At 44.8% G+C, this 23,617-nt stretch overlaps 1 protein-coding gene across 1 annotated transcript in view; it reads right to left on the bottom strand.

Annotated features, from left to right (window-relative positions):
* Window positions 1–23,617, bottom strand: part of LOC147359888 (uncharacterized) — a 28,467-nt gene that overhangs the window by 2,996 nt on the left and 1,854 nt on the right. The window contains exon 5 of the mRNA XM_086335670.1: window positions 14,520–15,188. Within this exon, the coding sequence (XP_086191796.1) occupies window positions 14,520–15,188 (669 nt within the window). The remainder of the gene's footprint in view (window positions 1–14,519; window positions 15,189–23,617) is intronic.

Raw genomic sequence — 23,617 nt, 5'->3', positions numbered from 1 at the left:
TCTCGGTGCGGGGGCTTCTCTGGCTGTGCAGCACTGGCTCTAGGATGCATGGGCTTCAGACACTGCGGCCTGCAGGCTCTAGAGCACAGGCTCAGAGGTTGTGGCACACGGGCTTCGTTTCCCTGCAGCATATGGAATATTCCTGGACCAGGGATCGAACCTGTGTCATAGGCAGATTCTTAACCACTAGATGAACCATCAAGGCAGTCTTCTTAAAGGAGGTGACCAAAGTAATTTGCACAGATGCCTTGTTCCTTCTTAACACCCTTTCCAAACACAAAGACTTATTCAAAACCATCCCATTTTCCCCAAGACACAATCCCTGTATTCTTTCCTCTTAGATATTTTAATTCTCTACTCCCTGGAACCCAGGTGGTTTTGACAAAAAGCCCTGCTCCCCTGCAGAAATGTGCTGGGGGCCAATCACAAGCCACCAGCCAGAGATAGACAGCATCCAGGCGGGTGGGTTTGGAGTGCTGCAAACAGCACAGCAAAGGAAATGGACCTGGTCTGCACCCCCGTGTCATCACACAGCAGTGGCACCTGGCAGGCACTTGTTCATTTCCTATCAGCAAGCAGCAAAGGCGAGGCACGAGCTGGAGCCTCCTGCTTTTCCCAGGAGGTGGTTTCACTGCCAATGCCTTGTGATGCTCTCCGGGGTCTTAGTTTCCATAGCACGGTTGCTTTTCAGCAGTTACCTGCCAGCTTCTGACTCATGAGACCTGTACAACCTCCTTCAACAGATTGTGCTTCGTCGCTCAGTTGTGTCCGACTCTTTGCGACCCCATGGACTGTAGCCCGCCAGGCTCCTCTGTCCATGGGGATTCTCCAGGCAAGAATACTGGAGTTGGTGGCCATACCTTCCTCCAGGGGATTTTCCCAACCCAAGGATCAAACCCAGGTCTCCTGCACTGAAGGCAGATTCTTTACTGTGTGAAGCACCCGGGACTATCATATAATGACCCGCATAAGACCTGAAAGGACAGGCCTGTGTCGGGGCGTCAGCACATCACACGGCCTTCCTTCACACAGAAGAGGCCACGTTAGGGGCCCGTGCTTCTCCATCCTAAAGCTCAAGGGTCCCAGAGCATGTCATTTCCCTCAAATCACTTGCAGGTGGTAACAGCACACTGTAGCTTTAGGACCAAGCTAGGACGGCAGTGCGCATGTGTGCTACGTCACTTCAGTTGTGTCCTTAGGACCAAGCTAGGACGGCAGTGCGCATGTGTGCTACGTCACTTCAGTTGTGTCCGACTCTTTGTGACCCCAGGGACTACAGCCTGCCAGCTCCTCTGTCCATGGGATTCTCCAGACAAGAATACTGGAGTAGGTTGCCATTCCCTCCTCCAGGGGATCTTCCTGACCCAGGGATCAAAGCTGGGGCTCTTATGTTTCCTGCCTTGGCAAGCAGGTTCTTTACCACCAGCGCCACCTGGGAAGCCCAAGGATAGTTGGTGGAACATGAAAAGAGAGGAGGTGCCCGGTGTGGTTATGTACACCATGGGAGGATGTCAGGGATGACAACTTTTTTAAAAGGAAGAAAAGAAAGTTGCAAAACTGTTCTTTCATCCAGGAAATATTTACTGAGGGAATTCCCTGGCAGTCCAGTGGTTAGGACTCCATGCTTTCACTGCTGAGGGCCTGGGTTCAATCTCTGGTCAGGGAACTAAGATCCCACAAGCCATGCAGCAAGGTAAAAATATATATTTACTGAGCATGCACCAGTCTAGGCACTTAGGACACTGCAACTAACGAAACAGACAAACCTGGCAAATAAGCAAACCCTGTCTCAAACGGTGATAAGTAACATGAGAGAAACAGAGCAGGAGGAGGCGGGCTATCGTCAACTCACAGCCTTAAATGGGGCAGATGGGGAAGGCCTTCCTGAGAAGGGGACCTTTCTGCGTGTCTGAAGGTCGTGTATCTTGGTCTGCGTACATATGCCTGGTGCTTCCCTGGTGGTTCAGTGGTTAAGATCTGCCTTGCAATGCAGAGAACAAAGGTTCGATTCCTGGTTGGGGAACTAAGATCCCACATGCCATGGAGCAACTAAGCCAACAAGCCGCAGCTAGAGAGTCACAACGAAGACCCCATGTGTGGAAACCAGGACCTGACATAACCAAATAGATAAATAAATACTAAATATTTTTGAAAAGCCAGCCTGGCCTCAAATGATTTCAAGTGGTCCCTAAACCCCGAGTATTCCCCTGCCTGCTTTTAAAGCCTGAAATTTCTTTAATGAGGGGGGAAAGAAACCTATTTAATTCCATTTAATTCTATTAAATTCCTATTTAATTCTGTACTATCAAAGAGAAATATCTGATGGTTTTGGAAAAGCTGGTGCACAGGGCTCCCATGTTACCAGGTGACCGTGGAAGCATATGGTTGATGTCTGGACTTTGCTCCATCACAAGGGAAGGGGAGCACACATTTCAAGAAGACAGGTGGGTCACTGAGTCAGACGGAGCAAAGGCGGCTATCGGACAGCACTCATCCTGGCTCAGCTGCCTCTGCCTGTTTGGCCCAGGACAGGGCAGCTGTCTGCCGTGTGGTGAGCATGTCGTGTGACTGAAACCAGGCAATTCCAGTACACTAACCATGACGGTCACACAAGGCAATTTAGCAGTGACCGGGCACCCTGGACACTCACTGATCAGCAGTGCTATGCTGAATCCTCACCTTCTGTACCACCTGCACTGAAGTGAGAGGGGAGCTCTCTAGCAGGCCCACTCTGAAAGAAAGGCTAAAGGAAATTCTTCAGATTCAAAGAGAATAATACCAGAGGGAAACAAATTTCAAGAATACAGGAAGAGCAATAGAAATGATGAATAACTATGTAAATATGAGTCTTATGGTTTTTTGGTCTGTGCCATCCAATGTGTGGGATCTTAGTTCCCCGACCAGGGGTGGAACCCTTGCCCGCTGCAGTGGGAGCTCCTAGTCTTAATCACTGGACTGCCAGGGAGTCCCTAATTTTAAACAAGTGGCCAAAGCAGTCAGCTTTTTATACTTCTTATTTAAGAAATATCTATTTTTATGTATTTATGTAGCTGTGCCAGGTCTTCGTTGTGGCACTTGGGACCTTCCATCTTCATTGCAGCACGTGGGATCTAGTTCCCCGAGCAGGGATCAAACCCAGGCCCCGTGCACTGGGGGCACAGAGTCCTAGCCGCTGGACCACCAGGGAAGTCCCGAGACTATTCTGTATGTACACATGATGTATATATGTATGACAGCAGAAAGCAAAATTTCTAACACTGTCTGAAGCAGTTTTTGATGCACGAAGATGTAGCACTAAGTGGTGGTGTGGCTTCTATGTTCCCCTTGACTTGGCACAATCTTATTTCCAAGCAAACAGAGAAAAGCTAAATATGAATACTATAATCTCCAGAGCAACCACTAAAATACAGAGATACATGGGGAAAAACAGCAATAAAAATGATTAAAATGGAACACTAAGAATATAATCAACAATACAGTCAACAATAATATAGGGGTATATAGTCAGTAATAAAGTAATACCTTTCATGGTGACAGATGGTAACTAGATTTACGGCGATCATTTTGAAATGTATCAGATCAGTCACTCAGTCATGTCCGACTCTTTGCAACCCCATGAATCGCAGCACGCCAGGCCTCCCTGTCCATCACCAACTCCCGGAGTTCACTCAGACTCACGTCCATCGAGTCAGTGATGCCATCCAGCCATCTCATCCTCTGTCATTCCCTTCTCCTCCTGCCCCCAATCCCTCCCAGCATCAGAGTCTTTTCCAATGAGTCAACTCTTCGCATGAGGTGGCCAAAGTACTGGAGTTTCAGCTTTAGGATCATTCCTTCCAAAGAAATCCCAGGGCTGATCTCCTTTAGAATAGACTGGTTGGATCTCCTTGCAATCCAAGGGACTCTCAAGAGTCTTTTCCAACACCACAGTTCTAAAGCATCAATTCTTCAGCGCTCAGCCTTCTTCACAGTCCAACTCTCACATCCATACATGACCACAGGAAAAACCATAGCCTTGACTAGACGAACCTTTGTTGGCAAAGTAATGTCTCTGCTTTTGAATATGCTATCTGGGTTGGTCATAACTTTCCTTCAAAGGAGTAAGCGTCTTTTAATTTCATGGCTGCAGTCACCATCTGCAGTGATTTTGGAGCCCAAAAAAGAAAGTCTGACACTGTTTCCACTGTTTCCCCATCTATTTCCCATGAAGTGACGGGACCGGATGCCATGATCTTCGTTTTCTGAATGCTGAGCTTTAAGCCAACTTTTTCACTCTCCACTTTCACCTTCATCAAGAGGCTTTTGAAATGTATAGAAATGTCTAATCACTATGCTATACGCCGGGGAACTAACAGAGTGCTGTAGTCAATTATACTTCAAAAATAAACAAGTTCATAGAAAAAGAGATCGGATTTGTCGTTACTGGAGGTATGCAGAGGGGTGTTGGGAGGAGAATTGGAAGAATCTGGTCAAAGGGTACAAACTTCCAGAGCACCACCCAGCCGGGTCAGGCGGCTGGCCCGGGAGACCCGGCCCTCCCGGCATCTGTCCCGGGACCCAGATCTAGAAGGAGCCCCGGGGCCCAAACACCCTCTGTGCGCCCACCACCGGCCCCCTGGAGCCGCGAGCGAGCCCGAAACACCGAGGGGCGCCCGGCGAGCCTGGCTCCCTCCGCCCGCCCGCCAGCCCATGTCCAGGCACGTCCTCCCGTCCACAGGCTCGCCGGAGACATGCGCTCCTGCAGGCGATCCAAGTGCTCCAGAAGGGCACGCGCCTGCTGCTAAGAAAGACCCCCTTCTGCTGCCTGCAACTCTCTCATCCAACCAGCCTCCCGTCCCTTGCCCTGCCCCAAGAGAATGTCTCCTCCTCTCCCACGGCTGAGACCAGGAGAGCCGAGTCGTGCCCGCCGTCTCTAAGCTCCCTGGAGCTGACATAAGCCACCAGTTACGTCCCAAGAGTAAGCACCCGAAAAGAAGAACAGAGGTGAAGATTCACGGAGACTCGCAGAGAGTCTATCTTCTCCTGAGTCTCCTTTTCCTCTCCACTCCTTCTCCCATCCCTGCTCCTTCATCGGCAAGAGAAATACATGTTAAATTCACTCGTGGTGTGGACTTCAGTTGGCAAACCCAGGTCCTGTTGGCCCTGCAAGAGGCGGCAGAAGCGTTTCTAGTTCGTCTCTTCGAGGATGTGTCTCCTCTCCTTACACGCTGGCCACGTAATGCTCTCCTCAAAGGATGCTTAGCTGGCCCGAAAGATCAGAGGCCTTCACGAAGGGCACGGCTGGGCTCCAGGCACCCACCCGTGTCTCTGGTGGATACCAGAGCCCCTGCCCATGGCTAGGACCAGATCCACGGGGTACAAGGTGTTGCCTGCACTTGCTGTCTCTGAGCAGAGTGTGTGAGTTGCTTTCCTAGTTAGTTTTTTTGAGAAGGAGAAGACTGCATGGCTTTCCTCTGTAACAGAGGTAAAGTATGAGAGAATCAAGGTATTCCAGAAATCCTGAGAATAATTTTCAGATGAAGATACTCTAAGGTTGACTTCACTTTGCAAATTATTCATATGACTGTTTGATGATTTGGAAAACATCAGATTTTCTAGGTTATAGGAGAAAAGGGTATTTACTGATAATTTAAATCCTCTTGTACCATTTAAATGTTTTACCACATGTATACTTACTTTTATTTAAAACACGATGGAACAAATGAGGGAAGACCACTCCAGTCAGTTGCACGGAAGAGCCTAGTGCATCCAGGATACAAATATCTGTCCCTCAGACTGACTTCATCATTAGTGGCAGAAGCAAGTTCCTGTGTGCACTGTGCCCATCAACAGATTAAAAATCCAACTGAGATGAAAACAGAAAATTGTTAAGGTCTGATGTTTTAGCTCCTTCTGGTAAACTCCTACCAAAGTCATTCAGAAATTCCAACTTGTAGAATTTATTTGATTCTTTTATTTGCAAATCATAGATGTATCATAATTCATACTTCAGAATTCTCCATTCCAGGATTTTAAAGAGCCTTTTCAATGTTTTTACAGGTATTTTTATAACTTCCTTGTGGAGAGATAATAAACATAATTCTTAATGAAAAAAATTTGAAGCAAAGTTACTGTTATACAGAGATTATACTGTGTTCTTTGTGTATTAGTGCTAATTTCTTCCTTTGGACACTGTTTTCCAAGAGACACAATTTTAACAAGAGAATTGAGGGATGTATTTTTGTCTCCAATGGAGTAGAGTGTGAGCTGATAAAATCCCTGCCCTTCTTTTGTAACTGAAAACAGCTTAAGAGACTTCCAGGGAAATAGGAAGTGCCACCAGAAGACTTTTGATATTGTATGTGATGAATATGATTAGTGAGGGTGGATATTAATAATGATGCAGTCAGCCAACTGAATTCAAACTAAATGGAAAGACCAAGTTCTGTTGTTTGATACATTTTAACCCTTTGGAAAAACCTTTTCCTGTTCTACATCAACTCATTTTTATGTAAACACTAGAATAAACCTTATCTATGAATACATTTTTTTAAAAAAAGGTACAACTTCCAGTTGTAAGATAAATAAGTACTAGGGATATAATCTGCTGCTGCTGCTAAGTCGCTTCAGTCGTGTCCAACTCTGTGCGACCCCATAGACGGCAGCCCACCAGGCTCCCCTGTCCCTGGGATTCTCCAGGCAAGAACACTGGAGTGGGTTGCCATTGCCTTCCCCAAAGCATGAAAGTGAAAAGTAAAAGTGAAGTCGCTGAGTCATGTCCGACTCTTAGCGACCCCATGGACTGCAGCCCACCAGGCTCCTCCGTCCATGGGATTTTCCAGGCAACAGTACTGGAGTGGGGTGCCAATGCATCTACAACACAATAAATACAATTAATAAACACTGTTCTATGTTATATATGAAAATTGTTAAAGAGGAGAGTGAAAAGGTTGACTTAAAGCTCAACATTCAGAAAACGAAGATCATGGCATCCAGTCCCATCACTTCATGGGAAATAGATGGGGAAACAGTAGAAACAGTGTCAGACTTTATTTTTGGGGGCTCCAAAATCACTGCAGATGGTGACTGCAGCCATGAAATTAAAAGACGCTTACTCCTTTGAAGGAAAGTTATGACCAACCTAGATAGCATATTCAAAAGCAGAGACATTACTTTGCCAACAAAAGTCTGTTTTAGTCAAGGTTATGGTTTTTCCAGTGGTCATCTATGGATGTGAGAGTTGGACGGTGAAGAAAGCTGAGTGCTGAAGAATTGATGCTTTTGAACTGTGGTGTTGGAGAAGACTCTCGAGAGTCCCTTGGACTGCAGGGAGATCCAAGCAGTCCATCCTAAAGGAGATCAGCCCTGGGTGTTCTTTGGAAGGAATGACGCTAAGGCTGAAACTCTGGTACTTTGGCCACCTCACGCGAAGGGTTGACTCACTAGAAAAGACTCTGATGCTGGGAGGGATTGGGGGCAGGAGGAAAAAGTGACGACAGAAGATGAGACGGCTGCATGGCATCTCCGACTCGATGGATGTAAGATTGAGTGAACTCCGGGAGTTGGTGGGGTTGCAGAGTCGGACACGACTGAGTGACTGAACTGAACTGAACTGAAGACAGTAAATCTCAACAGTTCTAATAAGGAAAAATACTATTTTTTTTTTTTCATTTTGCATCTATATGATATAAGTGTTCACTAAACCTACTGTGGTAACCATTTCAAGAGGTATGTAAGTCAAATCATTCTGTAGACCTTAAATTTATGCAGTGTTGTATGTCAATTATATCTCAATAAAACTGGAAGAAAAAAATGACATAGAAAAAAAAAGGAACACTAGGCAACATTCAAGTAATCCAGGAAAGGAAAAAAAATAGAAATAAAAATATCGAGGATAGTTATATGTCAACTATACCTCAATAAACACACACAGGGGACAAACAGATAACAAATAATAAAATGACAGACTTATACCCAAATATATTAATGGTCACATTAAAAGTAAATGGTCTAAATGCACAGACTAAAAGAGAGGGACTATCAGACCCAAATACATGCTCTCTTCAGGAAATCCACTTCATGTTTTAGTAGAAGGATGGGTGAAACAAGCCATATAAACAATACTGCTTTATGTAGAGTGACTATATTAACACCAGAAGAAGTAGACTTTGGAGGAAGGAAATTATCAGAGATAAAGAGGGGCATTAAGTGATTTCAAAATGTCCACTCACCAAGAAGATACAATACGCCTAAATGTAGATATACCTAAGGAGTATGTCAAGGCTGTATATTGTCACTCTGCTTATTTCACTTATATGCAGAGTACATTATGCAAAATGCTGGGCTAGATGAAGTACAAGCTGGAATCAAGATTACCAGGAGAAATATAAATAACCTCAGATATGCACATGACACCACCCTTATGGCAGAAAGCAAAGAAGAACTAAAGAGCCTCTTGATGAAAGTGAAAGAGGAGAGTGAAAAAGTTGGATTAAAACTCAACATTCAGAAAACTAAGATCATGGCATCCAGTCCCATCACTTCATGGCAAATAGATGGGGTAACCATGGAAACAGTGAGAGACTTTATTTTCTTGGGCTCCAAAATCCCATGAAGATGGTGACTGCAGCCATGAAATTAAAAGACGCTTGCTCCTTGGAAGAAAAACTATGACCAACCTAGATAGCATATTAAAGAGCAGAGACATTACTTTACCAACAAAGGTCTGTCTAGTCAAAGCTATGATTTTTCCAGTGGTCATGTATGGATGTGAGAGCTGGAGCATAAAGAAGGCTGAGTGCCAAAGAATTGATACTCTGTGGTGTTGATGTTGATAATTGTTACACTGTGGTGTTGGAGAAGTCTCTTGAGAGTCCCTTGGACTGCAAGGAGATCTAACCAGTCCATCCATAAAGGAAATCAATCCTGAATATTTATTGGAAGGACTGATGCTGAAGCTGAAGCCCCAATACTTTGGCCACCTGATGCGAAGAACTGACTCATCAGAAAAGACCCTGATGCTGGGAAAGATGGAAGGCAGGAAAAGAAGGGGACAACAGTGGATGAGATGGTTGGATGGCATCACTGACCCGATGGACATGAGTTTGAGAAGCCTCCAGCAGTTGGTGTTGGACAAGGAAGCCTGGCGTGCTGCAGTCCATGGAGTCACAAAGAGCTGGATACAACTGAGCAACTGAATTGAACTGAGATATATCTAAAAATAGTCCAACAAAAAACACGACGCAAAAATGGACAGAACAACTGCTTTTTCAGTATCATAGCTTTCCTGGGGTAGAATCCTCCAAAAGCCAGTAACTGGTAGAACCACATAAACAGTGGTTGACAAATGCTGGAGGCTAGAGGTGGTGAGATGAAACTTAAAACTCCTGAGCTAGGGGGAGCGAGAGGGGATGACACACTTATATGAGTTTTACTTCCAGGAGCCCCGTGGGGTCTTCATGATAAAGACTTGAGAAAAAAAAGAATTAGACTTTCACTATTTAGACAGGGAAGAGAAGAAAACTAACAGTTTAGAAGTGTACCCAGAGAAAAGTAACCATTTTCAAAAACATCCATACCAAAGGGTGTTTCTTCCCTCAGAATAAACTATTTTATCAGACAGAGCCTTATCAGACATGGGGGAAGGGCAAAGAGCAACTTGACAACTGGAACCTCTTCTAGCCTTCCTGTCTTACAACTGGGATGGAAAAAAAAAAAGGATGGGTGGGAGCTAAGAAACTTCTGAAGGGCACAGTCCAGGACCTCATGACCACAAAAACAGTCTGACTCATAGGAAGGCCTCCCTCACCCAGCACCTCTCCACCACATGCACAGGGCTCTGGTAGAAAAGCCATACATTATACCACGGGCACTGCCAGACACAGACTCCGTTTCAGATAGAGTTTCTGGGAAAAACCCAGAGACAACAGGGAGACAACAGAAGATACCTGAAGCATCTGAAGCCTCTGACATCTACCACAAGTCCAGCTTTCAACACAAAGTTACAAGTCAAACTAAGGGCAAGAAAAAGCAGAGCTTGAGGAGGCCTGAGAAAAAGCAGGCATGAGAACTTGGCTCAGATATGGCAAAGATTTTGCAATTATTAGACTGAGAGTTTAACTATGATTAACATGCTAGGGGCTATAAAGGGAAAAAAGTGGACAACCTACAAAAAACCCGATGGGTAATATAAGCAGGGGCTTCCTGGGAAGCTCAGTGGTAAAGAATCCACTTGCAGTGCAGAAGATACAGGTTTGGTCTGGGAAAATTCCATGGACAGAGGAGCCTGGCAGGCTATATAGTCTATGGGGTTGCAAAGTCAGACATGACTGAAGCAACTGAGCATGCATGCAATATAAGCAGAGATATAGGAACTCTAATAAAGAAGCAAAAATAAATGCCAGAAATCAAAAATACAGTAACAGAAATAAAGAATGCCTTTGCTACATTCATCACTAGACTGGACATGGCTGAGCAAAGATTTCAGTAAGCATTAATTTATATCACTAGAAATGTCTCAAACTAAAAAACAAAGAGAAAAACTAATGGGGAGGGGGAGAAAAAGGAATAGAATATCCAAGAATTGTGAGACAATCACAAAAGGTGTAATATATGCATAATTGAAATATGAGATGATGAAACAAAGAAATTAACAGAAGAAACATCTGAAGTAACAATGGCAGAGGATTTTCCAAAATTAATGGCAGATCCCAGAGGACACATCCAGGAATTCCAGAGAACCACCAATCAGGATATATCACCAAAGGACTACACCTAGGCACATCACATTCAAACTGCAGAAAACCAAAGACAAATCCTAAGGAAAGCCTGAGGGGGGAAAACCACCTCACCTATAGAGGAACAAAGTAAAGAATCACATGTCTTGTCAGAAACCATGAGCAAGAGAATGAAGTAATACATCTGAAGAGTTGCATGAATAAACCACCTACCTATGGTTGTATATCCAAAGAAATTATCCTTCATAAGTGAGGAAGAAATAAAGACTTTCTCAGACAAACACTGAAGGAATGCATTGCCAGGAGACCTGCCTTGCAAAAACTGTTGTTCTTCAGAGAAAAGGAAAATAATATATACTAACAGGTCAGAGATTCAGATCAATGTTTAAAGAGGGAAAGCATTAGAGAAAGAATAAATGAAGATAAAATAAAGCATTTCGTTCTTTTTTCTTTTTTTGTTTTTGGTGACGCCTCGTGGCTTGTGGGATCCCTGCTCCCAGACCAGGGATTGAATCCACACCCTCGGCAGTGAGAGCACAGAGCCCTAACCCCCAGTCCACTAGCGAATTCCCTCATGTTTTTTATTATTAACTGATTCAATATATAACTGTTCAAAATAAAAAAGCAACAATGTGCTGGTGATCATAGCTTATGAATGAGTGAAATGAACAACTGTAAGGTTATAAGGAACAGGAAGGAGGAATTGGGAATACTCTGTTAAGAGTACCTGCACTATCTGTAAAGTGAAACAGAGTTATTTGAAAGGGGGCATAGATTAGTTGCAAATGTATATTGCAAACTCCAAGCCAACCATAATTTTTTTTTCAAAAGAAGAATTGATATGCTAAGAGAAGAGAGAAAATGAAATCATATAAAATGCTCATTAAAGTCAGAGAAGACAATAAAAGAGTGGAGTATATTTTTAAAAGGTAACAAAGAATAAGTGCAATGAATGGAAGGTTCCTTTACAAATAGAGTAGATAATCCAACTATATCAATAATCACCTTCAATGTGAATGGTCTAAATACACCAATCAAAAGAGTCTGTGAGAATGGATTAAAAAAATATGACCCAACTATATGTAGTCTACAAGAAACGCATTTTATTTTCATTTAAAAAAAATTAATTGCAGCATGCAGGATTTAGTTCCCTGACCAGGGATCAAACCCTGGCCCCCTGCATTGGGAGTTGCTGCTGCTGCTGCTACGTCGCTTCAGTCATGTCCGACTCTGTGTGACCCCACTGATGGCAGCCCACCAGGCTGCTCTGTCCCTGGGATTCTCCAGGCAAGAATATTGGAGTGGGTTGCCATTTCCTTCTCCAGCATTGGAAGTTTGGAGTCTTAAATGCTGGTCTACCCGGAAGTACCCCAAAGGCAGAAGTTTTTAAAAAATGACCTCTCTCTCCCTTTAAAAAAAAAAAAAACTGCTTACACAAAAATTGACCCATGCGTGCATGCATATATATGGTTCCAAGAGTTTTAACATGTACAGATTTATATAACTGTCACCACAAGGAGAACACACAAGAGTTCCATCACCAAAACACATGCTGACCTCAAACAGTCCTAACACTGCCCGTGTTTGCTGATCCCACAGTCTTGCCTTTTCCAGAATGTCATATAAATGGATCCTTACAGCACGTGGCCTTTCTGAACTGACTCTTTCAGCATCGGTGCGGCTGCACGGATGGTTGTCCTTTCACAGAGGGCAGTGTTCCAGGGGAGGGTTGCCACAGTGTGTCCAGTCATTCACCTGGTGGACGATGTTAGGATTGTCTTTCTAAAGACAATCTTTTTGATCTTTCTAAAGAGCCCCCATGCTGCAACTAAAACTCAGTGGAGCCAAATTAAAAAAAACAAAAACAAAAACAAAAAAAACCTCCATCCTTTGATTCCAATTAAAAAGAAAATCCTGGAGGCAAGGGAACACCAAGATCTGGTACCATCTTAGAATGGAAAAAACAGAAGAAATACATATTGAATTTCAATACATTATCCTGCTGCAGGTTTATAAATGTTAAGGCATATATAGCTAGTTTGATCAAACAAAATCACTTCAACTTACTTCGGAGGCTCTGTCATTGACTTCCCAAGGAGTCTCAGCCTCCCTCCCACCTGAGCAACAAAAGTGTGGAATGTGAAGCTGCAATTCCCTTTTGTCCCACATGCAGCCTGTACACAGTTTCTGAAGCACTGGACCGGGACCAGCCCCAGTAAACAGAGGTGGGTGGGTCACCTCCTCCCCAGACGCCACTGTGGAGAAAAGATGTGGGTGCAGACACGTTTCCAAAAACAAATGAGTTTTTCTGTCTGAAGTCAGTAAGTACATTTCTCTGTCTGAAGTAAGAGGCGAGAGCACGCTGCAGCCAGCAGCGAGGCAGGCAGAGCAGACCCAAGGGTGCAGGTCCCGGGACACCTGTCATTACAGAAATGTTATTACTGGTCACAGAACCGGCTAGTTTTATCAGTGTTTGATTCTCTACCAAAGATAGAAATTCCAGAAGAGACTTCACATAAACCCTTTTGTTTCATTTCCAAAATGTCTGAGATCCCAGTGTTGAAGTGAGTGGGTATTAGTGTGACGGACAGCTCCTTCCTCACATGTTAGTCTAAGAACAGACCAGAAGGTCGGCACAAAGCACCCCTGCTGCTGTCTGCAGGGTTCCACATCTGCCAGAGCAATGTCCTCAGGATACCCAGCAAGACGGGCTGATTCCGACAGGCATGATCTTGCTTTTCTTCATCAAATAAGTAAACACTTAACAGACCCAATCTTGCTAATGTCAACTTAAAAAATAGTCACAACCTAAAAGTTGAGAGTTACAGTTTTTTGGTGGGAATTTTTAGGACTTCAAGCCTAAATAAAGTAATCTCAAGTAACCCTGGGGGGGGGGGGGGGTCAGGTTATATAGGTTTGCAACAAAGCACAAGTAGTCTGAACATCAAACGTTATTTTTGTGAATTAAAGAAAACCAGATATCTCCAGGAATTTAGCACTTTTCTACATGTGGGAAGAGGCTAGAGTCTGGGCCCACTAAAATCATTTCTCTCACACGCATCTCAGCTATCTGGGGTCAGTATCCTACGTTTTTTCACACCCTGAGTTTCCTCAGTGCTCACCGTCGGGAATGGTGCAACCTCATGGCTGCCTTATTGCAGGCATTGTTCTTCCCGGGTGCCCTCGGAGTTCAGAAATCCACATTTGGAGAGCTGGAATTGCTGATGGCTGTGACAGCCTTGTTTACTGATATGGCAGGAAATACTCCATCTCTCACTCATCACTAAAGAAACCGGACTGAAACAACTCAAGCAACAGGTTTCCATCCAGATCTCCACGGTCCTTCCTCCACAAACCACCGGTCTCCAGGGAGGCACACCACACCAGCAAAGTGAATGCCTTAAGGTTTCACTATATTTTTCCAGGACACTTAAGAAACAGACCCTTGAAGGGAGGGGGTGAGGGGGGGTGGTCTGAATGAATTAGGTGCGCCCAGCCTTAGGGAAGGAGGTGGAAACCAACACTACCTGAGGGATGTGAGGAGTCTGGGATCTGCCAGGGTTGGGGGTTGGGAGTTAAACCGATAACCTGGGAAATTCGGGGAGGAGGGGGGCGGCGGGGAGACAGAGCCGCGGGAGCCGGCGACACCTACTCGCAGACCCCTTGGTAAGGGTTTTCTTTGAAAAGTGGCAGGGGACCAAGTTCCGGGGAGTGGTCGCTGAGGGGTCTCGCGGGGGCAGTAGTCACTGGACGGTCGGGACCCCGGCGGCCCCTTGCCCCCACCCCGGATCGAGGAGTGGCTACCTGTTGAGGAAGGCGTTGCCGAAGGCGTTGAGCTTGCGGAAGGGCCGCCGCGGGTAGACGACGAGCGCGTTGCCCGGCACCACGCCCTCGGTGGGGCCGTGCATGACCGCGATGAAAGAGTCGGTGGTGGGCTCGGGCCCGAGGCGCATCCCCTGGAAGTCCTGCTCAATCAGGTGCCGGATGAAGGTGGTCTTGCCCGTGCTGTACTGGCCCACGAGGAGCACCATGGGCTTGTTGTCGAAGTCGGCGTCCTCCAGCGGGCGAGTGGAACTCATGGAAGCGGTAGTGCTCCTCCAGGGGGCAGCAGCTTCTGCGCGTACAGCTGCCACAGCCCCTAGGACACCGTCTGGAAGAGCTCCGGCTCCTTCTTGCGGCGGGCATCCTTGCTGACCCAGCTGAACATGCTGCTGGACACCGGGCTGGCCGCTGCAGGGTAAAGGGGCGGCTGAGAGCCGAGCGAGGACGCGGAGCCGAGGCTGGGCCGGGCCGGCTGGCTGAGGGGTCGGTGGGGCAGCGGGGGGCGGGGAGCGGCCCGCACTGCGCAGGCCCACGGCACGGCCCGCCGAGTGCCCTTCTGCACAATGGAACGCGCGCCTAGCCGTGCGCTCTTTATAAGGCCCGGCCGCGCATTTGAGCGCGCGCGCCGCCGCCACTCGGGGCCGCGGGGAACTGGGATGGGAAGGAGGAGCCCCGCCCGCGCGCTCCGCACCACGTCCTCCCCGCCCCTTCCTCTCATTCAATTCAGTTCAGTCGCTCAGTCGCGTCCGACTCTTTGCGACCCCATGAATCGCAGCACGCCAGGCCTCCCTGTCCATCACCAACTCCCGGAGTTCACTCAGACTCACGTCCATCGAGTCAGTGATGCCATCCAGCCATCTCATCCTCTGTCGTCCCCTTCTCCTCCTGCCCCCAATCCCTCCCAGCATCAGAGTCTTTTCCAATGAGTCAACTCTTCGCATGAGGTGGCCAAAGTACTGGAGTTTCAGCTTCAGTATCAGTCCTTCCAAAGAACACCCAGGACTGATCTCCTTTAGGATGGACTGGCTGGATCTTCTTGCAGTCCAAGGGGCTCTCAAGAGTCTTCTCCAACACCACAGTTCTAAAGCATCAATTCTTCGGCGCTCAGCTTTCTTCACCGTCCAACTCTCACATCCATACATGACCACTGGAAAAACCATAGCCTTGACTAGACGGACCTTTGTTGGCAAAGTAATGTCTCTGCTTTTGAATATGCTGTCTAGGTTGTTACTCATAACTTTCCTTCCAAGGAGTAAGCATCTTTTAATTTCATGGTTGTAATCACCATCTGCAATGATTTTGGAGCCCCAAAAAATAAAGTCTGACACTGTTTCCACTGTTTCCCCATCTATTCCCCATGAAGTGATGGGACCAGATGCCATGATCTTAGTTTTCTGAATGTTGAACTTTAAGCCAACTTTTTCACTCTCCTCCTTCACTTTCATCAAGAGGCTCTTTAGTTCCTCTTCACTTTCTGCCATAAGGGTGGTGTCGTCTGCATATCTGAGGTTATTGATATTTCTCCTGGCAATCTTGATTCCAGCTTGTGCTTCTTCCAGCCCAGCGTTTCTCATGATGTACTCTGCATATAAGTTAAATAAGCAGGGTGACAATATACAGCCTCAATGTACTCATTTTCCTACCTGGAACCAGTCTGCTGTTCCATGTCCAGTTCTAACTGTTGCTTCCTGACCTGCATACAGGTTTCTCAAGAGGCAGATCAGATGGTCTGGTATTCCCATCTCTTTCAGAATTTTCCACAATTTATTGTGATCCACACAGTCGGAGGCTTTGGCATAGTCAATAAAGCAGAAATAGATGTTTTTCTGGAACTCTCTTGCTTTTTCTATGATCCAGCGAACGTTGGCAATTTGATCTCTAGTTCCTTTGCCTTTTCTAAAACCAGCTTGAACATCTGGAAGTTCATGGTTCACGTATTGCTGAAGCCTGGCTTGGAGAATTTTGAGCATTACTTTACTAGTGTGTGAGATGAGTGCAATTATGCGGTAGTTCAAGCATTCTTTGGCATTGCTACAACGTGGATGAACCTTATAGTCATTATGCTAAGTGAAACAAACCAGAACAAAAGAAGACAAACATTCTGTGATTCTGCTAGTATGAGACAGTGGAATCATCTCAAAGCAAGTTAAATTCAATGACAGAACAGGAGCTGAAAAGAGCTGATGTTTCATGGATGCGGTTTCACCTGGGGAAACTGACTTCCCAAGACATCTCCAAAACCTGTTGTATAAATAACTGGAATCCATATGCAATCAAATGAAAGTAGAAAGAAATTTTATGACTTATACCAAATTCACTTAAATTTCTCAACAGATAAAATGCAAAGCTGTATCTACAGTACTTCAGTTTTGCTTATGAATATTAACAGGAAAAAAAAAAACCTGAACTCTATCCCAAAAAATATACAAAATTTAAAACATGACCTTTAAAAAATTAAAAATAAACTCAAAAAAGACCTTATTCAGAAAACCTAAACACAAGCTGCCGGGAGCCGGCGAGAGACATTCCACTCGTGACAAAGGTCATGAGGAAGGAGGCTCGGCATACTCAAAGGCAGGATCAAGCCTCAGGAGTCCCCCTGGATATTCTCGAGCATCTACCCCCAAAAAACCAGAGTCTGCCTACTTTATTGCTTTGTGCTCTCACCTCTGACTTTACTGGGGGCTGTCCCCTACCACCATCTCGCTCTCTCTGACAAAGAGTTAACTTACAGCTCCAATTAATAAAAGTTCCTGGGCAATTAGGAGTGTTTAAATCCAAACCCCTCAGATAGCTCTCTAACTCGCCTGGCAAGTTTACCCGGACTCCTACAGCTATGCATACGATTGTTTACAGTCTCCCAGCCTCGAGAGGCACGGGAAGCTTAAGATATTCAAATAGCTTAGAGCCTCTCAGAGAGTTAGAAACTGTCAGAATAAAACTAGTAAAAGATTTCATTGATGAGCCAATGCTTGTTGCCAAGTTTCCACATCCCCTGAATTGTATCCTTGAATGTGTATTAATTAATATAGTCGGTATGTAGAAAAAATAAGTAGTGGCCTTGGTGTTAGTAACTTTAGACCCTTAAGGTAATAAATTCTTTCCTTTGTTGTAAACCCATTACACATCCACCCTATAGGAATGCAATTTTATCTTCGGAAGATGGTGCCAAACCTTAAAATAATTACTCTTAGGGAAAATAAGTCTTTGTTGATAAGTCTTTGTCAAGAGTCATAAAATGTTAATAAGCCTTCTGGCCAGAAGATGATGTAAATCACCTAAACCATTTGTATACGATAAATTTGCAGGAAAGAAACCCTGGTTTTTGATAAGGATCAAAGACTGCTGACTTTGCATCCCCTATTATCCTCTATGTGTAACTTAGGATATATAAGCCCCTGTTGAAAATAAAGCTACAGGCCTTGCTCACCAACGCGTGGTCTCCCCATGTCATTCTTCCCCTCAATTTCCAGCTGAGTCTCCATCTGGAGCGCGGATATCCTCTGCAACCATTTATTTGCCTGGGCTTCTAAGACCCACTTGAGAAAGTGTCTCAGGTGGGGCACCTTCCGCTATTCGAGAGGGCGCCTATGGCCTCCTTGGTCAGAGCTAACCTGGTGTCACGGGTTATATTGATTTTCCGCGTAAACCAAGCCACTCAGCTTCTTTTCTCCACTGAATTTTCCTACTGAGCTATCCTCATTCTATTACTCTTTATATCTTTGATAAATAAATAAATACATAGGTCGCCAAAGCCGCCTCTCCTTCGAATACCCTGGATCAGCCGGGGCTGGACCCCGGCAACAAGCACAAACAGAGAAATATATCTACAAAAAACATATCTGATAAAACATTGTATACTCAAATAATACCAAAAAATCTGGAACAAACAGCCTCATTAAAGATATATAAATCTGAACACCTGGCCAAAGAAAACATACAGATACTAAATAAACATATGAAAAATACTCAAAAATCATATATCATTAGAAAATTACAAATTAAAACCACACATCTATTAGAACTAGTAAACTAAAAAAAAAAAAAAAAAAAAAACCCAGGGGCTTCCCTGGTAGCTCAGTGGTAAAGACTCCACCTGACAATGCAAGAGATTCAAATATGATCCCTTATCTGGGAAGATCCCATGTGCCACGGAGCAACTTAGCTGTTTTTTTCCCAAAGCTAAACAAGGCTCACCTGAAGATCAAACACTGCACATCTAGTATTTAGAAAACAGCTTTGAAAAGGTGTCCAAATAAAAACTATCATGCAATAATGCACAGCCGCTCTACTTGTAATACCTACAAACTTTCAAATATCAGGATGTCTTCCATAGATGACTGTGTAAGCAAACTGGGATACATCCAAAGTGAGGGGGAGCAAATGCAACCCCAAAATACACCTCTTCAACATGAGAATTCAGTTCAGTTCAGTCGCTCAGTCATGTCCAACTCTTTGAGGCCCCATGGACTGCAGCACACCAAGCTTCCCTGTCCATCACCAACTCCCAGAGCTTGCTCACACTCATATCCATCGAATCGGTGATGCCATCCAACCATCTCATCCTCTGTCATCCCCTTCTCCTCCCACCTTCAATCTTTCTCAGCATCAGGGTCTTTTCCAATGAGTCAGTTATTCGCATCAGGTGACCAAAGTATCAGAGTTTCAGCTTCAGCATCAGTCCTTCCAATGAATATTCAGGACTGATTTCCTTTAGGATGGACTGGTTTGATCTCCTTGGTGTCCAAGGGTCTCTCAAGAGTTTTCTCCAACACCACAGTTCAAAAGCATCAGTTCTTTGGCACTCAGCTTTCTTTATAGTCCAACTCTCACATCCATACATGACCAGTGGAAAAACCAAAGCTTTGATTAGACCAACCTTTTCAGCAAAGTACTATCTCTGCTTTTTAATATGCTGTCTAGGTTGGTCATAGCTTTTCTTCCAAGGAGCAAGCATCTTTTAATTTAATGGCTGCAGTCACCATCTGCAGTGATTTTTGGAGCCCAAGAAAATAAAGTCTGTCACTGTTTCCATTGTTTCTCCATCTATTTGCCATGAAGTGATGGGACCAGATGTCATGATCTTATTTTTCTGAATGTTGAGTTTTAAGCTAGCTCTTTCACTTCCATCAAGAGGCTCTTTAGTTCTTCTTTGCTTTCTGCCATAAGGGTGGTGTCATCTGCATATCTGAGGTTATTGAAATTTCTCCCGACAGTCTTGATTCCAACTTGTACTGCATCCAACCCAGCATTTTACATGATGTAATATAAGTTAAATAAGCAGGTGACAATATACAGCCTTGACATACTCCTTTCCTAATTTTGAACCAGTCTGTTGTTTCATGCCCAGTTCTAAATGTTGCTACTTGACCTGCATACAAATTTCTCAGGAGTCAGGTAAAGTGGTCAGGTATTCCCATCTCTTGAAGAATTTTCCACAGTTTCTTGTGATCCACACAGTCAAAGGCTTTGGCATAGTCAATAAAGAAGTAGATGTTTTTCTGAAACTCTCTTGCTTTTTCTATGATCCAATGGATGTTGGCAATTTGATCTCTGGTTCCTCTGCCTTTTCTAAATCCAGCTTGAACATTGGGAAGTTCACAGTTCACGTATTACTGAAGCCTGGCTTGGAGAATTTTGAGCATTACTTTGCTAGCCTGTGAAATTAGTGCAATTGTGCAGTAGTTTGAGCATTCTTTGGCATTGCCTTTCTTTGGGATTGGAATGAAAACTGACCTTTTCCAGTCCTGTGGCCACTGCTGAGTTTTCCAAATTTGCTGGAATATTGAGTGCAGCACTTTCACAGCATCATCTTTCAGGATTTGAAACAGCTCAACTGGAATTGCATCACCTTCACTAGCTTTGCTCATAGTGATGCTTTCTAAGGCCCACTTGACTTCACATTCCAGGATGTCTGGCTCTAGGTCAGTGATCACTCCATCATGATTATCTGGGTCGTGAAGATCTTTTTGTACAGTTCTTCTGTGTATTTTTACCACCTCTTCTTGGTATCTTCTGCTTCTGTTAGGTCCATACCATTTCCGTCCTTTATTGAGCCCATCTTTGCATGAAATGTTCCCTTGGTATCTTCGATTTTCTTGAAGAGCTCTCCAGTCTTTCCCATTCTGTTGTTTTCCTCTGTTTCTTTGCACTGATCACGTCACTGAGCACTTCATCTATATACTCCAATTCAAATTTTTTTTAAGTAGAAAATGAAAAGACACAAGAAATGCTAACTCTATTCCTTTAGGCCATGGTGACCTGGGCTGGTATCATATCCCTGGAGCCAGAGCAGGCTTCGGTACCAAGGGTGGAGTGTTGTGGAGCTGAGGAAGCTGGGAGGATGAGGCAGGCAATGTGCCCCCACAATGGACCTGGAGTGCCTCTTGCTTTCAGGTTGAGTCCCCAATCTCTGGATCCAAGTGGGCCTTCCCGCAGAGAAATCAAGCCTACTGCATCGAAAGAACGGTGGAACCTCTGGGCTGGAGGAGCTTTGAAATGTTCCCTGGGCTCCACGTGTCCTCTGGGCTGGGGTTCTCCCGCCCCCCAACCCCCGCCAGCCCCCTTCCTTATGGTCGCCCCACCCTCCACAGAGTGGTGTTCCAGGAACTGGGATGTGCTTTGCGGAATAAAGGGGAAGGGGTAGAAGGAATGAGATGAGACCCTTGAGCGTTTCTTCTGGCGCGCTGCACTCTTGACCGTCTGCGAACAGGATCTTCCTTACGGCCCTGCCTGCGGAATGAGCCAGAGTTGGGCATGAAGAAATGCTGCCGCCTTGTGGCCACGTTTTGTAACAACTTTAAAATCTCTTGAAAGTGAAAGAGTGAAAAAGCTGGCTTAAAACTCAACATTCAGAAAACTAAGATCATGACATCCGGTCCCATCACTTCATGGCAAAGAGATGGGAAAACAATGGAAACTGTAACGGACTTTATTTTCTTGGGCTCCATAATCACTGTGAACGGTGACTGTAGCCATGAAATTAAGAGACGCTTGCTCCTTGGAAGAAAAGCTATGACCAACCTCAACAGCATATTAAAAAGCAGAGACATTACTTTGTCGACAAAGGTCTGTATAGTCAAAGCTATGGTTTTTTCCAGTAGTCATGTATGGATGTTAGAGCTGGACCATAAAGAAGGCTGAGCACCGAAGAACTGATGCCTTTGAACTGTGGTGTTGGAGAAGACTCTTGAGAGTCCCTTGGACTCCAAGAAGATCAAACCAGTAAATCTTAAAGGAAATTAACCTTGAATATTCATTGGAAGGACTGATGCTGAAGCTGAAACTCCAATACTTTGGCCACCTAGCGTGAAGAACTGACTCATTGGAAAAGACCCTGATGCTGAGAAAGATTGAAGGCAGGAGGAGAAGGAGATGACAGAGGGTGAGATGGTCGAATGGCATCACCAACTCAATGGACATGAGTTTGAGCAAATCCAGGAGACAGTGAAGGACAGGGAAGCCTAGCATGCTGCAGTCCATGGGGTCACAGAGAGCTGGACACAGCTGAGCAACTGAACAACAAGCCACGAAGTCAATGGTATTTTGTTACAGACTCTGACACCAGGAGAATTGAAAACTACTCATATAAGCACCGATGAGCATGTAAGCACATGTATAAGCATATTCATAGCAGCATTATACACAATAGCTGAAAGATAGACACCACAAATGTCTATCAACAGATGGACACACAACTTTTGTTATATAATACAGTGGAACATTATTCAACCATAGAAAGGAATGAAAGAATAAGATAGATACAGAAGGTCACATCATGTTTTATTCCATTTATATAAAATATCCAGAATAGATAAAATCCATAGAGACAGAATGTAGATTAGTATTTGCAAGGGGCTGAAGGGAGGGAATATTGGAAAGAAACTACTTAATGATGAAGATGTTTTACTTCAGAGTGACTGAAATGTTTTAGAACTAGAGAAGTGATGGTTGCCCAACAATGTAACTGTTTAAATAACCCTGCTTCCTATCCTTTAACATGGATAACTTTGTTATGTAAGTTTCACCTCAACAAGTATTAAAAGAGACTCCAAAGTGGTGTTCCTGTGTGTCATAATGAAATGACATTTAAGAAGCAGGTGGATCTGAACAATATAGGGCTATGTGGCCACGGATGTTGCTGGCACCCCACCTGAACACTTTTCCCCTACCTGCTTCGAGTGTTGAACTCATAGCTGCCTTTTCCCCAGAGACCTGCCCTTGCTAAAAACAGGAGCCACTTTAACCTGGACACTACAAGTCATCCCTTCCATCTCTTCCTCTTCACACACTTTGCTAACTGGCACAAACGCCCCCCTGGTGGGGGGATCAACCCTGCAGGCCAGTCTGCCCTCCAGAGCTCCCTTAGGGAGAGGCAGGCTGAAGCTAGTCCCTAGCAGAGACAGAGAACTGCCCCAATAATTCATCTGAACAAGATTTGTTGTCTCAGGCTTTGTTTCTATGGGAACTGATGCAAAATGGTTATGTAAGCACAATGCTGCTGCCAAGTCGCTTCAGTCGTATCCGACTCTGTGTGACCCCATGGACTGCAGCCTACCAGGCTTCTCTGTCCACGGGATTCTCCAGGCAAGAACACTGGAGTGGGTTGCCATTTCCTTCTCCAATGCATGAAAGTGGAAAGTGAAAGTGAAGTCACTCAGTCATGTCTGACTCTTAGCCACCCCATGGACTGCAGCCCATCAGGCTCCTCCATCCATGGGATTTTCTGGGCAACAGTACTGGAGTGGGGTGCCATTGCCTTCTCCCATGTAAGCACAATACCGATGGTGAATTTTATGGTATTTGAATCATATCTCAATGAAGCCATTATTTTTTAAAATACATTATTCATTTATAATAAAAGTTTTTTTGTTGTTGCTCTTGTTTTTAAGGGCCCATCTCACCAGGGTAACACATTCCTGAATTCCCTAGTCAGATTGTTTCTTAAGCTGAAATTGTAAGCATCAATAATTTAAAGGGTAAAAATGTTTGTTCTTGACTCCCAAACACCCATTCTTTTAAAACCCTAAATTCCACTGAAATGATCTCTGCGACAATGAACGAAGTTAACCTCGTCACCC

The sequence above is a fragment of the Bos grunniens genome, chromosome 14 (genome assembly GCF_055505025.1).
Source record: "Bos grunniens cultivar Pamir isolate PY7600 chromosome 14, Bosgru_T2T1.0, whole genome shotgun sequence".
NCBI classification, from domain to species: domain Eukaryota; kingdom Metazoa; phylum Chordata; class Mammalia; order Artiodactyla; family Bovidae; genus Bos; species Bos grunniens.
Note: the sequence above shows the minus strand (reverse complement) of the source record. Positions and strands in the feature narration are given on the sequence as shown.